Below are 14400 nucleotides of genomic sequence, written 5' to 3' on the forward strand. Positions count from 1 at the left end.
GTTATTAGTAGTATATTGTGTTTATGTTTTTGTTTTAAATAACTCTTGTCCTCGCTTTGTCTCGCAGTGTCTGCCACCGCCTTCTACAAGGCTCAGCCAGTCATCCAGTTCATGTGTGAAGTGCTGGACATCCACAACATAGACGAGCAGCCTCGCCCTCTCACCGACTCGCACCGGGTCAAATTCACCAAAGAAATCAAAGGTGAAGACGGAAGTGTAAAGTGTGCCTGCATGACAGAAAGAGTTAAATCAGATGAGTAAAAGTGCATTCTGTGTGTGGGAGAGAGAGAGAGGGAGAGAGCACATGTCGCAGCCATTCACACACAAACACACAGACACATTCGTAATGCCACTCACACACTCTCTATTATTCACCAGGTTTGAAGGTGGAGGTGACGCACTGTGGAACCATGCGGAGGAAGTACCGCGTCTGCAACGTGACCCGTCGGCCTGCCAGCCATCAAACGTGAGTCAGCATCCGGGCGGGCGAGGGAACAGGAGACTCCGGGGCGGGGTGCGTGGATGGGATGGGGGCGGGACCACAGACCACAGACGACACGATCACCAATTCAAGACCAAACAAACCAGATAATAGCTGACTCACCTTACAAGCATGCGGTCAACATTAGTCATCCGTTAGTGAAGTATCCGTTGTGTGTGTGGCTGCTGATCTTCAGTGTTTACAGAGTCATAACAAAAATCCTCGCTGTGTGTTCGTTCAAATGGATTTACAGCGCTATAATGATGTTCCCTATCTATGGCAATGTGCCGTTTAGGGCCGTTAATGATTGTGAAGTTTGACGATAGACGGCTACACAATTAATGTTAATGCTTTGGCTGTGATTTTATTAATTGATATTGACTTAAATTCAGTTATTCAATAGGTGCACCTAGTTAAAACTAATGCAGTGTAACACAACCATAGCAATGACTCCTACCTTTTATGAAGGTTATAATATTCAGTTCTGATCATAAAGCGGAATCAACACCTCTCCAAAAACAGTTTCCACAAAAATGGAAGATTGCAGGACTGTTGTGTTCGACTGCATTAGTTTTAATAAACTGTCTTGAAGCTGCCAAACGCAGGAAGGACAGCTGGCGAAAGAAAAAAACTCCCGATGTGTGAATGCGAAAATGAACGGACTTATTAATTTAAGGGAACACTCAAAAGTCCGATATAGTCGTCTAGATGGAGAAGTGAAATATAAACAGCTTTCAGAGTATACTGGATGACTAGATAACATTTATCACGTTATGTTAGAAGTACTGGTGTGTAGGACTATTTCAGCCTTCTCTCAGCAGCGTCTCCGACGCCGGCGGTGTGAAACGGACTGGAGAGCAAGTACATACAATATAAAAACATAATTCAAAGCGGTAAACACCTACAGCGTAAACCAGCTGTCCTTCCTGCATCTGTCAGTTTAACCTGTGTTGTTCTTAGTCTGGTTTATGACTATAACTTCTTATTTGTGTAATATTATCATACTATCACCGCACTGAGCTCTGATTGGTCAGTAGGTGGTGCTTTTATACGAGGTGATCTCTTACCTGGAACATAGCCTTATTCTGTACAGTGAAATCAAACCTATGCTATTCTTACACCATCATTATGGGCTAGTCTGTTTCTGCTCTGCTGTCACTGATATAAATATGGTAGCTAGCCAACATGTATTCCTGTGCCACTAGTTACAGATCGTATTTTCTTGTTCCAATCATGCTGTGATTGTTTTGCCTCCAATCTGACTCAGAGACTCAATGTCTCTGCCACAAAGTGAACACTTAAAAGTACATTAAAGGACCGATATGTAATATATTTACTGTAATAAATCAAAAAATGACCATGATATGTCATCAGAGATTAAGGAAACTTGGCTTCTCCGACAACAACGCTACACCCAGTATGTTCTCCTTTGGAGTCTGTTTTTGTTTTGGATCTGTGTGATCCCGTCTTCTGCCCATTTCAACAGCCCGTTGACACATATGAAACAAATTAGCACGCAAACACAGCCTTCTGCAGCCACGGAAGCAAGCAAACGAACTGGTTCAACGGAGATTAACGTTAACGTTAGATTCTACCCGACCTGAAAACACGGTCGTGTCTAGAAGGTAACCCTCAAATTGCGAAAATTAGCACTAACTGCTATCAGTCACACCGGAGGAGAAGACGGCCACGGCTCCAATGTTTTGAATTTGGACTGTTAACCCATTTGAAACGCTAACTTTCAGTCCGACATGTTGCTCCTTTAAAGTCAGTAAAACAAATGTAGTTAAGGTAAGAGATGCTAGACAATTGCATTGATAGCAAAACAGTCAGCATTTATACATATAAAGCAGACAAATAAAATACTAGAATGGCACTCGGAGAACACAGACCTCCGCCAAGGTGCGTGACTTTAAAAACAGATCACAGCTCACAGCTGGCGGTACCGTGAGGTGGTCGGCTTGTTATTAACACGGTGTGTTTCCGTGTAACGTATCGGCGGATGCCTCTCTCATTCAGCAGCCTTGTTATGTCTGTATAACGTTACACTGCGTTGTCTCTCATCCCGTCATCTACCGCTTTGTTCGTTCTCACCGCGGACGGCCAGCAGCTCCCGCACACACATCCACACACGTATCTCTCTGCTCGAAGAAGGAGGCGGGGTCACACGTCATCAACACATCATCAGTCACACTGCACATGTGTTATACCCTGTAGTTAGTCTTCATGCTCAGGCTGATCGGAATTCTTAAAAAAATTCCTGAATCCGTATTGCCGCCTTTGGCCTTGGGCCAAGGAGGTACTAAAGATTGGACTGATTGAGCTTGATATAACCTCTATTGATCAATTAAATTACGGTTTAATCAGCTATGGGCATCCTAATGGTGCTGTAAAATATATCAATCTAATTCAGTTGCACTCAGAAGTGGTTTCTGACATGAGATGCTCTGTTCTCTGCAGGTTCCCTCTACAGTTGGAAAACGGTCAGACTGTAGAGCGCACTGTAGCCCAGTACTTCAGGGAGAAGTACAACCTGCAGCTTAAGTACCCTCATTTGCCCTGTCTACAAGTGGGCCAGGAGCAAAAGCACACCTACCTGCCCCTGGAGGTGAGAGAAAACAACTCGCTATTCCTTTTTTATTGGGTTTGAATTTAAACAGAACTCCAAACATGATTTGCAGCGTATGGGCTGCTGGGCAGCTCCCAGGTGTGTCTGTGTATCAGCTGTATGAATACAGCAAACAGCTGCATAAAGTGTACCCAGACGATATTTTGCTGGCTAAATAATAACTAACATGATTAAATGTTTGCCTTTATTCCCTTCCAGGTGTGTAACATTGTAGCAGGTCAACGGTGCATCAAGAAGCTGACAGATAATCAGACCTCCACTATGATCAAAGCCACGGCTCGCTCTGCGCCCGACAGACAGGAGGAGATCAGCAGGCTGGTGAGTCGGATCAGGATCTCTTCCATCACTCCGTAGACACCGTAGCGACTACTATGAATCAAACAGCCGCTAAGAGGCTCAGTAGGCTCTTTACTGTGTGACTCGTTCTAATCCAAATCCAGATGTGTTTGACTGTTTATTAAATGAAAAACAACTGTACTGGATTAACTAAAGTAGATGCCTCTCTCACCCTCTTTGTCCAACTCCCGCGGTCCAAGTGAACAGGTAAAATAAGTGAACCCACACACCTGTGCCAATGTGTGCAGCCTAAAATAATAACAACAATAATAATAATAATGATAATAATAAATGACAGGCTAAATACACACATATAGGCGCATTTGCTTTTCGCTTTGACACCAAATCCTCTCGGTCTGTCAACTCTCTCTCGTCCCGTGTTTGTGAAATTTGACACCTGCTACTCTGAGCTGAGACGCCGTATGGAGCTGACACATTCACTGTCAGTTTGTAGTGTCCGCCATCCGACTATCTATGGACAACGTGCTGCTGATACGCAAAACGATGGTGGGCGGTGGGCACATAATGTAATCGGTGTGTGCCGACCACCGTGTAACACCGGTAACACCGACTACCGCGACAAGCCCACCTAGTAGGCAGAACATCTTGTTATGTTGCACAGTGCAACGTATGCACCATTCAAGTGTTTAAGTTTAGGTTATATCGTACATTGTTGGGGCTCTAACTTTAAAGTAGATGGGTGTGGAGATGCGTCTGGATGGCTGCCGTGTTGCCATGCGTGTCAACACTTGGTTGCCGTGCTGCTCATCTTCATCTCAAATTGCTTGTTTTGTAATCACCTCTCCCAGATTCTCATTTTATATTGCTAACAGAGACATGTCTGCATGCTTGTCCATCGCATTTTGGCAATTACAGGACAGGCAGGCCTACCTAGGGTCAACAACATCCCAGAGTGGTAATGGCTTTAATGTGTGTGAGGCTGCTACAGCGTCTGCAGAGTGTTGTTTATGGAAAGATTGGCAGACTGTACACCGCCTCTGGCCACCATCAGATTAGCAATGCACATTTAGTTCCTGCTGCTACCTTATTAAACCACGTCTCCCGATCGCTTCTCTCAGGAGCAGAACGACTGGACTTGCTTACAGGAAATCACTGCAGACAGCGCCGTGGTGGCGTTTTCATTTAGACGCACAGTCGCTTAAAAGTGACAGGCCAGCGTGGGCGGGATAGCCGAGGTTGAGAGACAGAAAAAGGACAAAACAAGCAGATAAGTCGTTGCCTGTCAGAACTACATAATGAATTCTATAATACATTGGATATCATGCCAGGTGGGCTGATCATGAAGCTTGTACTTGCAGTCATTTTGGATTAGGGTGCTGCCACCTGACTGATTTACTATTCCATTTCTCCTCTCGACCAACATCTTATAAAATAATGAAAACAATAAAAATTGCTAACCGCAGAAGAGAAATTACCTTAAAGAAGCCTAAAGGAAAACTAATACCCACACATACAAGAGCATGTACAGACAAGCAATACGTCATTAAGGTTACAAGCAGGTCTATCTAAACAATGATGGCTCTGAGGCGAGCATAGACCTCACATTATGTCATATAATACCCACGGAACTGCAGCGGCACTTTGGCTTCGTTCTTACGAGGCATCACAACTGTGTTACAATATACTCATTACACTGGTAATTCACAACAAAACCTCTTCTAAGGAGGTTGAGGTAGGCAGAATATAAAGGTTCTCCTGAAGAGCAGCGTTTATGTGTTTTTTGTGATCAACACTGTATCCATCATAATAAGACCTTTTTTTTTTGGGAAATTGAAATTCGGAAATTTTCTCATTTTCTTTCTTTCCTCGAATTTGTGGAACTGTATGTTATGACTGGTCATGTGGCCATCTTAGTTGTAGTCCAGTGTCTTGTAAGCCCCATATGGGCTGGGCACCAAATGGTGCAGGACACTCAATGAAATCAATCAATCAATCAATCTAAGTAAGGGATAATGGACAGCAAGCCGGTCATTGTTGTGAAATAAACCCCGACAGGGCGATGTGGAGGGGTCTTGCGTCACCCTGAAGGGGTTTATTTCATTAAAATGACCCGCTCGCTGTACATATCCTGTTTATTACACGGCTACTTAATTAAGAAATCAATAATTTGACACAAAAACGGTCCGCCAGACCTCGACATCAGATCTGCGTCCATAGCAACGGTCTGTTATGCATAGCAACGGTCTGTATACATAGCAACGGTCTGTTATACATAGCAACTGTCTGTTATACATAGCAAGGGCCTGCTATAGGCAAGGCAAGGCAAGGCAGCTTTATTTGTATAGTACATTTTAGCAACAGGGCAATTCAAAGTGCTTTACATAAACATGACCTTCAACGACCAGGAGAACCTTCGCTTGCCTCAAACTCAGGGTGTTGAGGGTCCAGAAGGAGAAGGAGGAAGCTGAGCGCCAGCGGGTAGAAGCTGCAAATCAGCGCGAACAAGAGCAGCGAGAATTCATCAAAGAACAAGAGAAGAACATTTTGAAGCTGCAGGAGGATGCAGAGAACTTCATCACTTTAGAGAACTTGGTTCAGCGTATAGAAGAAGCTTATAAGAAGCTATAAAGAAATCACAAACCGTAGAACGCCGTGATTGACCAATCAGCATTGAGTATTCAACAAATCCACTTTCTGGTCGGGAGTTAGGTGAGAAGAAGAACCTAATATAACAGATAAGAAAGCAAACAAGCTTATTTCCCAAAACATCGAACTATTCCTTTAACCAAAACGAGCCACAATGAGTGAGCGGGTATAGGAAACTTCAGTAGAACACATAGCCATATGATCTGTTATATACTACAACCTTCCAGTACCGCAGTGGTCTCTCCTCCTGCTGTCATTAACTACCGTGGCCTGACCCTGTATCCCCTCTTTCCCTCCAGGTGCGCAGTGCCAACTACGAGGCGGACCCCTTTGTGCAGGAATTCCAGTTCAAGGTGCGCGACGAGATGGCCCACGTGACGGGGCGAGTGCTACCCGCCCCATGCTGCAGTACGGCGGCAGGGTGAGCACAGAGCACTTTATGGTACCCTTCCTTTAAATCACGCCCATTCTCTCTGTTTGTCTGACACGCTCTCCCACCTCCTCAGCCTTTATCCCACCGAGGGGAAACTAACTCACTGGCTTCTGTTTGTACCTCATGGTGTCTAACTCACTGGCTTCTGTTTGTACCTCATGGTGTCTGTGGTTGAGTCTCAGTAGAGCAAACGTTGATTCCACCTTAAAAAACAAAAGGTAATTCCTTTATGAATTTTTGGTTTGTTTTTAAAAGAGACAAATAGGATGGCTAACGTTTTTGTAAGGCTGGACAATATGGCCAAAGACTTCTCTCGTGATATAGGTCATTTAATATCTTGATAATGATATGTATCACGATATAGCATGTTTTCTGGTAATTCAATAAATAAGTAGTCTATATGAAAGACCCACATGGTAAAGCTTATTTTTGTATATTCCTGTGTGAATTCAATACTTGACAAATGAAAAGAGTATTTTCTCATTTAAAGAAATTGCAAAATGAACAGTAGAATGGCACTCTGAGAGCGCAGACCTCCGCCAAGGTGCGTGACTTTAAAAACAATTCATTCAAATCCATCCCGAATGGGATATAATATTATCTGTTTCATGAACTACTGTCAGGATATAGTGACCGTTTTATAAAAATAACTTACTGCAGCTTTAAGTGAAATTATAGAGAAAAATGATGTCTATGATTTTGATATCTTTTTGAGGATGTCTATCGTCGTATTGCCCAGCCCTACATTTTTGTCTCTTTATGACAAGGATTATTTAGAATAAGAAAATGAATACCCAAATCATGATGGATAGCTTCTAACGTGTACAGCCTTTGCCAGCATTTGCCTAATGATCATTTTCATTGGTTAAGTACAAAAGAAGTGGGTTGAAGAGGTTTCTAAAACCTGCATAATGAAGCAACGTCCTGAGACTGAACCACAGTGTTGATTAACATCTGTCTGTTTATCATCTCTGAGGAGAGACACACCTTTAAACCACTATTATACATCTGGATGTGTGTATTAGTGAGAACTATGACACCACTGTGCACGCTATGTTTTGCACGATACACACACCGAATAGCATCTTCCATACTATAGATTCCATCACATAGTGCATCACGCTGCCGCTGCAAAGCTGGGACGATATTTGTTATTTGATGTGAAAGTTACATTTTTCTTCTTCTTGCAAATGCATGTTTCTTTGACTGACATGTTTCTTTTCTTTTCTGTTCAAAGTGTGAATTTAATGTGTTAATATCTTTTGGTATGGATGAAGAGTGTGTATGGGTTCTGTGGGTTCTCAGAGAGTAACTGTGTGTTTGTGTATGTGTGTGAGTGGCTGCACCACTTGTCCTCCTTGCCTGTTCAAGCGTGAGTGTGTATGAAAACAGTACGAATGTGAGTGTTTGCCCACATAATCATGAGTACATGTGGTGAGACTGCAATGTTGTTTCAGAACCGCACCGTAGCCACGCCCAGCCACGGGGTGTGGGACATGAGGGGGAAGCAGTTCCACACCGGGGTGGAGATCAAGATGTGGGCCATCGCCTGCTTCGCCACACAGAGGCAGTGTCGGGAAGAAATACTCAAGTAGGATTATTCTCTACAGCTTTATTCTGCACCGCTGTCTAGTTTTAAAAAACTCTCTACCTCAGTTTCTTATCCCGCATTATATTCTATTTTTGACATTTCTTAATCCCCTGGTCTCTATATCTCCGTTATTTTATCATCCAGCACTAAATCCACATTTTTAATAGTCCCGTATCTCAGCTGTTATCCTGCTGCACTACATTAATTTTTAACAGTTTTCTTCATCTCCTGGTATTTATATATATATATAGAGTATATATATATATACTCTATATATATATACTTTGTACTACTTACTTGTGTCTTTTTACTAATATGTTTGCACGATGGAACTGAGATGCTGGACACTTGAATTTCCCTCGGGATCAATAAAGTTACTATCTATCTATCTATCTATCTATCTATCCTATCTATCTATCTATCTATCTATCTATCTATCTATGCATGTGATTTTTCCCTGTGAAGTTTTAAAAGATGAGATTCTGTTGTAGTTAATCGCAATTTAATCAGACATTTTTGATCTGATCAAAATGTACCTTAAAGGGAGATTTGTCAAGTATTTAATATCTTATATCTTATATATTTTTGGCATCGTAGGATAATAAATTCATAGTTAAACATATTTAAAAATACAAAATCTTTACCTAAGCTTACTGATAGATGTCAAACATCACTGATACACCATTTGCTGCTACACAAGGAACCATATTTTATGTCGTGCTGACAACATTTTTTTTCAGATGTCAGTGCTTATTTTTTTCTCCCAAGCAAACGGGAGCAAGCTCGCAGCTTTACTGTAATTGTAGTTGACTTCACCGTTCTGTTGACTCTTCATCCTGACCTCCTGCTTCTTCCTCGTCTAGGGGTTTCACAGACCAGCTACGGAAGATCTCCAAGGATGCCGGGATGCCCATCCAGGGCCAGCCATGTTTCTGTAAATACGCCCAGGGAGCGGACAGCGTGGAGCCCATGTTCAGGACACCTGAAGAACACCTACGCCGGACTGCAGCTCATCATCGTCATCCTGCCGGGAAAAACTCCAGTCTATGGTTAGAAAACAACTGCTTAGAATAAGTATCATATTAGAGTCCAGAGATGTACTTGGTGATACAATATTCTCTCAAATGTATGTCAATAAAAGATCCACATTGAGGAGAGTGTACTTCACGCTCTATCTTTCCATACATTGTTATACAGCGATCAGCTATAACATGTCAGACCACTGACAGGTGGAGTGAATAACATGGATTATCTCGTTACAATGGCACCTGGCAGTGGGGGGAGATATATTAGACAGCAAGTGATGTGAGCGACTTTGACGAGGGCCAAATAGTGCTGTCTAGACGACTGGGTCAGAGCATCTCCAGAACTGCAGCTCTTGTGGGATGTTCCCGGTCTGCAGTGGTCAGGACCTACCAGACGTGGTCTGAGAAAGGAAAACCGGTGAACCGGCGACAGGGTCAGATCCGAGGCTCATTGATGCACGTGGGGAGTGAAGGCTGGCCCGTGTTGTCTGATCCAATAGAAGAGCTACTGGAGCTCAAACTGCTGAAAAGTTAATGCTGGTTCCGATAGAAAGGTGTCAGAACACACAGTGAGGAGCAGTTTGTAGTGTATGGGGCTGCGTAGCCGCAGACCGGTCAGGGTGCACCGTGCTGACCTAATGTTATGGCTGATCGGTGCATTTTCTATCTTTGTATATTTTTCTCAGACTGTACGTACCATTTTTTATTCCAAATCCTACAGTGTTCCCATGTGTGACTGCTCTCTTGTATCTTTTATACTTAACTACTACTGTCAGTTTTTTTTGAGAACTGACATCATCATCATGTCTGTGCTACTTTTGCAAGCATGACATACATTAGAATTTTGAAAATGCTAAAACTGTTTACTTTTTTCTGACGCTCACTCGTAGCGGAGGTAAAGCGCGTGGGGGACACCCTCCTGGGCATGGCCACGCAGTGCGTCCAGGTGAAGAACGTGGTGAAGACGTCGCCTCAGACCCTCTCCAACCTCTGCCTCAAGATCAATGTGAAGCTGGGAGGCATCAACAACATCCTGGTGCCTCACCAACGGTCAGTCATGCTCCCCTCCTCCTCATATACGGCAACGCTCTGCTGTTGTGATGCTGTTTTTAAATGGCTTCTCGGCGTTCAAATTTTTTTGCATCAGAATATGACTTTTGTATGGAAAACACACACACACACACACACACCATAGTAATGGTGCAAGGGAACAGTCTAAATATCGTCATGTAACTCAATGTAATGAATGTATTTGTTGTGTATCTCAATCAATAGACCATCAGTGTTTCAGCAGCCGGTTATCTTCTTGGGAGCAGATGTTACACATCCACCTGCTGGAGACGGGAAGAAGCCTTCAATTGCAGCAGTGAGTTTCATCTTCATTTTATAGCCGACCTATTGGTTGAATGGATTCACTTTTGAGTGTTTTCCCCGTATCTGACATTCACTCTTGATTGTCCCCTTGCAATCTATCACCACCCCCCCCCCTCTCTCTCCCAGGTGGTAGGCAGTATGGATGCCCACCCCAGCAGGTACTGTGCCACTGTGCGTGTCCAGAGGCCCAGGCAGGAGGTCATCCAGGACCTGGCCTCCATGGTGCGGGAACTGCTCATCCAGTTCTACAAGTCAACCCGCTACAAGCCCACCAGGATCATTTTCTACAGGGATGGGGTTTCAGAAGGCCAGTTCAGACAGGTCGGCTATGAATTGAACACCAGACTAAATATCTTTTTTTAGATTTGCAGAATTGTCTTGTTTTACGGGTCATGATTTTGATGTTTTAGATAAGAGATGGTACGTTTGGGTTGTCTTTGTCTCCGTAGCTCAGACTTGAAGTTCAGTTCAAATCAAAATGTAGAAGCAGTTTCCAAATATTCTTTAATCACAGATGATTTAAAGGGACTATTTGTAACTTTCAGAAATGCTTGTTAGCAGCGACACCTGTGGCCGTAAATTCAACGAAAGTCAGCGTCGAGCTCGCGCCTGCTCGCTCTAAATATACCTGAACGAGCATCGCTCAAAACAGTGAGGCGACACACGTCAGCTAAAACCACATTATCACTCTATATTTCAGCTGCTTGGCAGTAATGTTAGCTGACCAGACGAAGGTCTCTCCATGAATCAATGCTGATCCTAGTGTTGGCTTTTCCTGCTTCAGCGCAGGCTGATGCAACGGGGCTCTGCAGCGAATCTCCCTGCTCTCTCTACGCCTGCAGCCGGAGCGAACAGGGAGACACCGGCACCCGGTCGGTAACGAGACGATAAAGTTTCTCGTTGCAGAGCTCCGTCACTTCACGAGACACGGAAACCTCCGTTGGTCTGGAGGAGCTGCAGCAGTTATTTCTGCACAAACGTCCCCTGTACATTCACTAGATATTCTCAGAGCTAAACTAACTCTTCTGCAGTGTGGAGTGAGCGCGCGTTCACATCTAGAGGTGGAGCGAGCTGAGCGAGAACGCGGAACGCGCGCGCTGTCTGAGTGAAGGCAAGCAGGCAGAGGAGACGAGGCTCCGGCCACACGCGAGCGTGCATATGCGAGCGCGCATGTGTCCCGACCCGCTACATTTATACGCTTAAAAAGTTACAAACAGTCCCTTTGAATATTAATTTCCTCCTCTTCTTCAGGTGCTGTATTATGAGCTGCTGGCCATCCGTGAGGCCTGTATCTGCCTGGAGAAGGAGTACCAGCCAGGCATCACCTACATTGTTGTGCAAAAACGCCACCATACACGCCTCTTCTGTGCCGACCGCAACGAGAGAGTGAGTCCCCACCGCCCGCACACACACACACACACACACACACACACACACACACACACTCACTCTCTCTTTAAGTACAACACAGCGATGGCGATGGTACCCATTAAAGTCAGTACAGTGTGTTATGTGTTAGTCCATATTCTTTTTTATGCTCTGTGCCTGCACGTTAAGTACTCGGAATGGGCCTCCTTAATTACCTTTTGTTGTCAATTGGACTGTTCACCCTCCTAACCCCTGTAATTACATTCGATTAAAGCATTAGGGCCCAGTGCAGCCCGAGAGCTCTGGAGTGGCACTCAAGGCCCCTAGAGTAAGACTCAGCTAGTAACAACCTTATTTTCTGTGCCGAGCATTAGGCTCTCTAGAGCATTAGGCTTTTAATTGGTTGATTGGGAAGTGTTTGGTAAACCTTCGCCTGGCGCGCTCCATTAACTAGTTCTTTTTTTCAGTGATTGGAAGTTTTGCCTCCCGACATCATTTAATGTTAAAAGCTTTGTTTTCTGCTGCTCTTTTCCTGCGTCTTCCATTTCCTGTTCTAGTTGTTTTTTTTGTTTTCATGGTGAAAACAAAACTGTCAAAGAACATTAGCAGGGACTAACTGACCTTATTTTTGATTTTCTCAGGTTGGACGCAGTGGAAACATTCCTGCTGGTACTACCGTGGATACGGACATCACGCATCCGTACGAGTTTGACTTTTACCTCTGCAGTCACGCTGGAATACAGGTCAGACCAACCTCTCGTCTCCTCCGCTCAGCCTGCTGCCCTTTTCAGCAGTATTTCATCACACTCTCCTTCACCGCGTGGTTTCGCATTCCTGCAAATAAACAAGATTCAGAAATAAAAATAGCCGAAAGAGAAAAAAGGAAATACTCCTCGTTTGTTTTCCCCCTTTTCTGTAATTATTTGAAGTCAGATCCCAAAGAACTGACAAAATGATATCATAAAAAATCATATGCTAGGAGCTACCGTACCTTTCTGAAATCTACACTGTTATGCCACGGGAAGATTCTGCAAGATTTCTGTCTGTTCTGCAACAGCAATTATCCAGAGGCTTTAACTCTTCTAACCATTGTGCTGTTGTTGGACACTGTAATGGTATGTATGCTGTGATTAGGCATCGTAGTTGGTTTTCTACCCCTCGTTTTCTGTCTCAGTGACGGTGTTTACATGCACACTAATATTCATATTTCATACAGGACTTGTAAAAACAGCATATTCTGAGTTAGGCCTTATTCCAAATGGAGCATTTTCTAATTTAGACATGTAGGATATGCCGATATTATTCAGGTTTTAGGAGCATTCTTTGGACATGTATACAGCGCATTCGGAATATGCATCTTAGTTGTTTTTTTTTTTTTTACCGCAGTTTGCAACTCGCAGCCTCTTGCCTGTTTACCACCAGCTCTGTGCGTTGTACACAAAACCAGTCTGTTTTCGTGCATAGCTGTTAAAAGAATAGCTTGAAGAACACAGTTTTTTTTTTAACAATATGACTGCAGTTTGAAAAGGGACATTTAAATTATTTAACCCCCTGAGACCCACGATCCCGACTGACTTAACTGTCTCTCAGAGGCTGTATAGCAGGTTCAGTTTTAGAGCTAGAGTGAAGTTGCAGATATCATATGAAACTAAAAAACTTAAGGAATCCATAAGTAACACAATTCACAATTTATTTTAATTAATTAATGCATTCATGCATGTTTATTTCTGTAAACAGCTTAGTAAAATACAGTATTGTCTGTTTCAGAATAATTGCAAAAAAACTGAATATGTTGTGCATGTAAACGTAAACGTAGTCGGTGTAGTATGTGATGTCCTGAGGTTTCTTCACCAAAGCAAATTCCTGTCGACAATGTTGAAATGGCAATATCATATTCATATCCTAAATATCCATCCATCCATTTTCTTCCGCTTAACCGGGGTCGGGTCGCGGGGTCAGCAGGTTAAGCAGGGAATTCCAGACATCCCTCTCCCCAGCAATGTTTTCCGGCTCCTCCTGGGGGACCCCGAGGTGTTCTCAGGCCAGACCAGATATATAATCCCTCCAATGTGTTCTGGGTCTACCCCGGGGCCTCTTACCAGTTGGACGTGCCCGGAAAACCTCCAAAGGGAGGCGTCCAGGAGGATCCTGATCAGATGTTGAACCACCTCAGCTGGCCTCTTTCGGCGCGAAGGAGCAGCAGCTCTACTCCGAGCTCCCTCTGGATGTCTGATGGTCCGCTACAGCGCCCGCATAACTGCGAGCGCTGCACCGAACCGACTGTCCATCTCCCGCTCCATTTTCCCCTCACTCGTGAACAAGACCCCGAGATACTTAAACTCCTTCGCTTGAGGCAAAGACTCACTCCCCACCCGGACGGAGCAATCCACCGGTTTCCGGCAGAGAACCATGGCTCCGAACCCCGGACCGCTTCACACTCGGCCGCAAACCGCCCCGGTGCGTGCTGCAGGTCACGGTTCGATGAAGCCAACAGAACCACATCATCTGCAAAGAGCAGAGATGCAATTCTGAGGTCCCCCGAACCGGATGCTCTCC

General features: G+C 44.1%; 1 protein-coding gene across 1 annotated transcript in view; it reads left to right on the forward strand.

The window, feature by feature from the left end:
• LOC119496828 (protein argonaute-3) overlaps positions 1-14400 on the forward strand; it is a 44769-nt gene that overhangs the window by 23717 nt on the left and 6652 nt on the right. The window contains 14 exon segments of the mRNA XM_037784416.1: positions 68-202; positions 379-466; positions 2942-3089; positions 3309-3428; positions 6353-6446; positions 6449-6474; positions 7944-8077; positions 8941-9055; positions 9057-9126; positions 9993-10152; positions 10378-10468; positions 10603-10797; positions 11728-11862; positions 12486-12587. Of these exon segments, the coding sequence (XP_037640344.1) occupies positions 68-202; positions 379-466; positions 2942-3089; positions 3309-3428; positions 6353-6446; positions 6449-6474; positions 7944-8077; positions 8941-9055; positions 9057-9126; positions 9993-10152; positions 10378-10468; positions 10603-10797; positions 11728-11862; positions 12486-12587 (1613 nt within the window).

The sequence above is a fragment of the Sebastes umbrosus genome, chromosome 11 (genome assembly GCF_015220745.1).
Source record: "Sebastes umbrosus isolate fSebUmb1 chromosome 11, fSebUmb1.pri, whole genome shotgun sequence".
NCBI lineage: Eukaryota > Metazoa > Chordata > Actinopteri > Perciformes > Sebastidae > Sebastes > Sebastes umbrosus.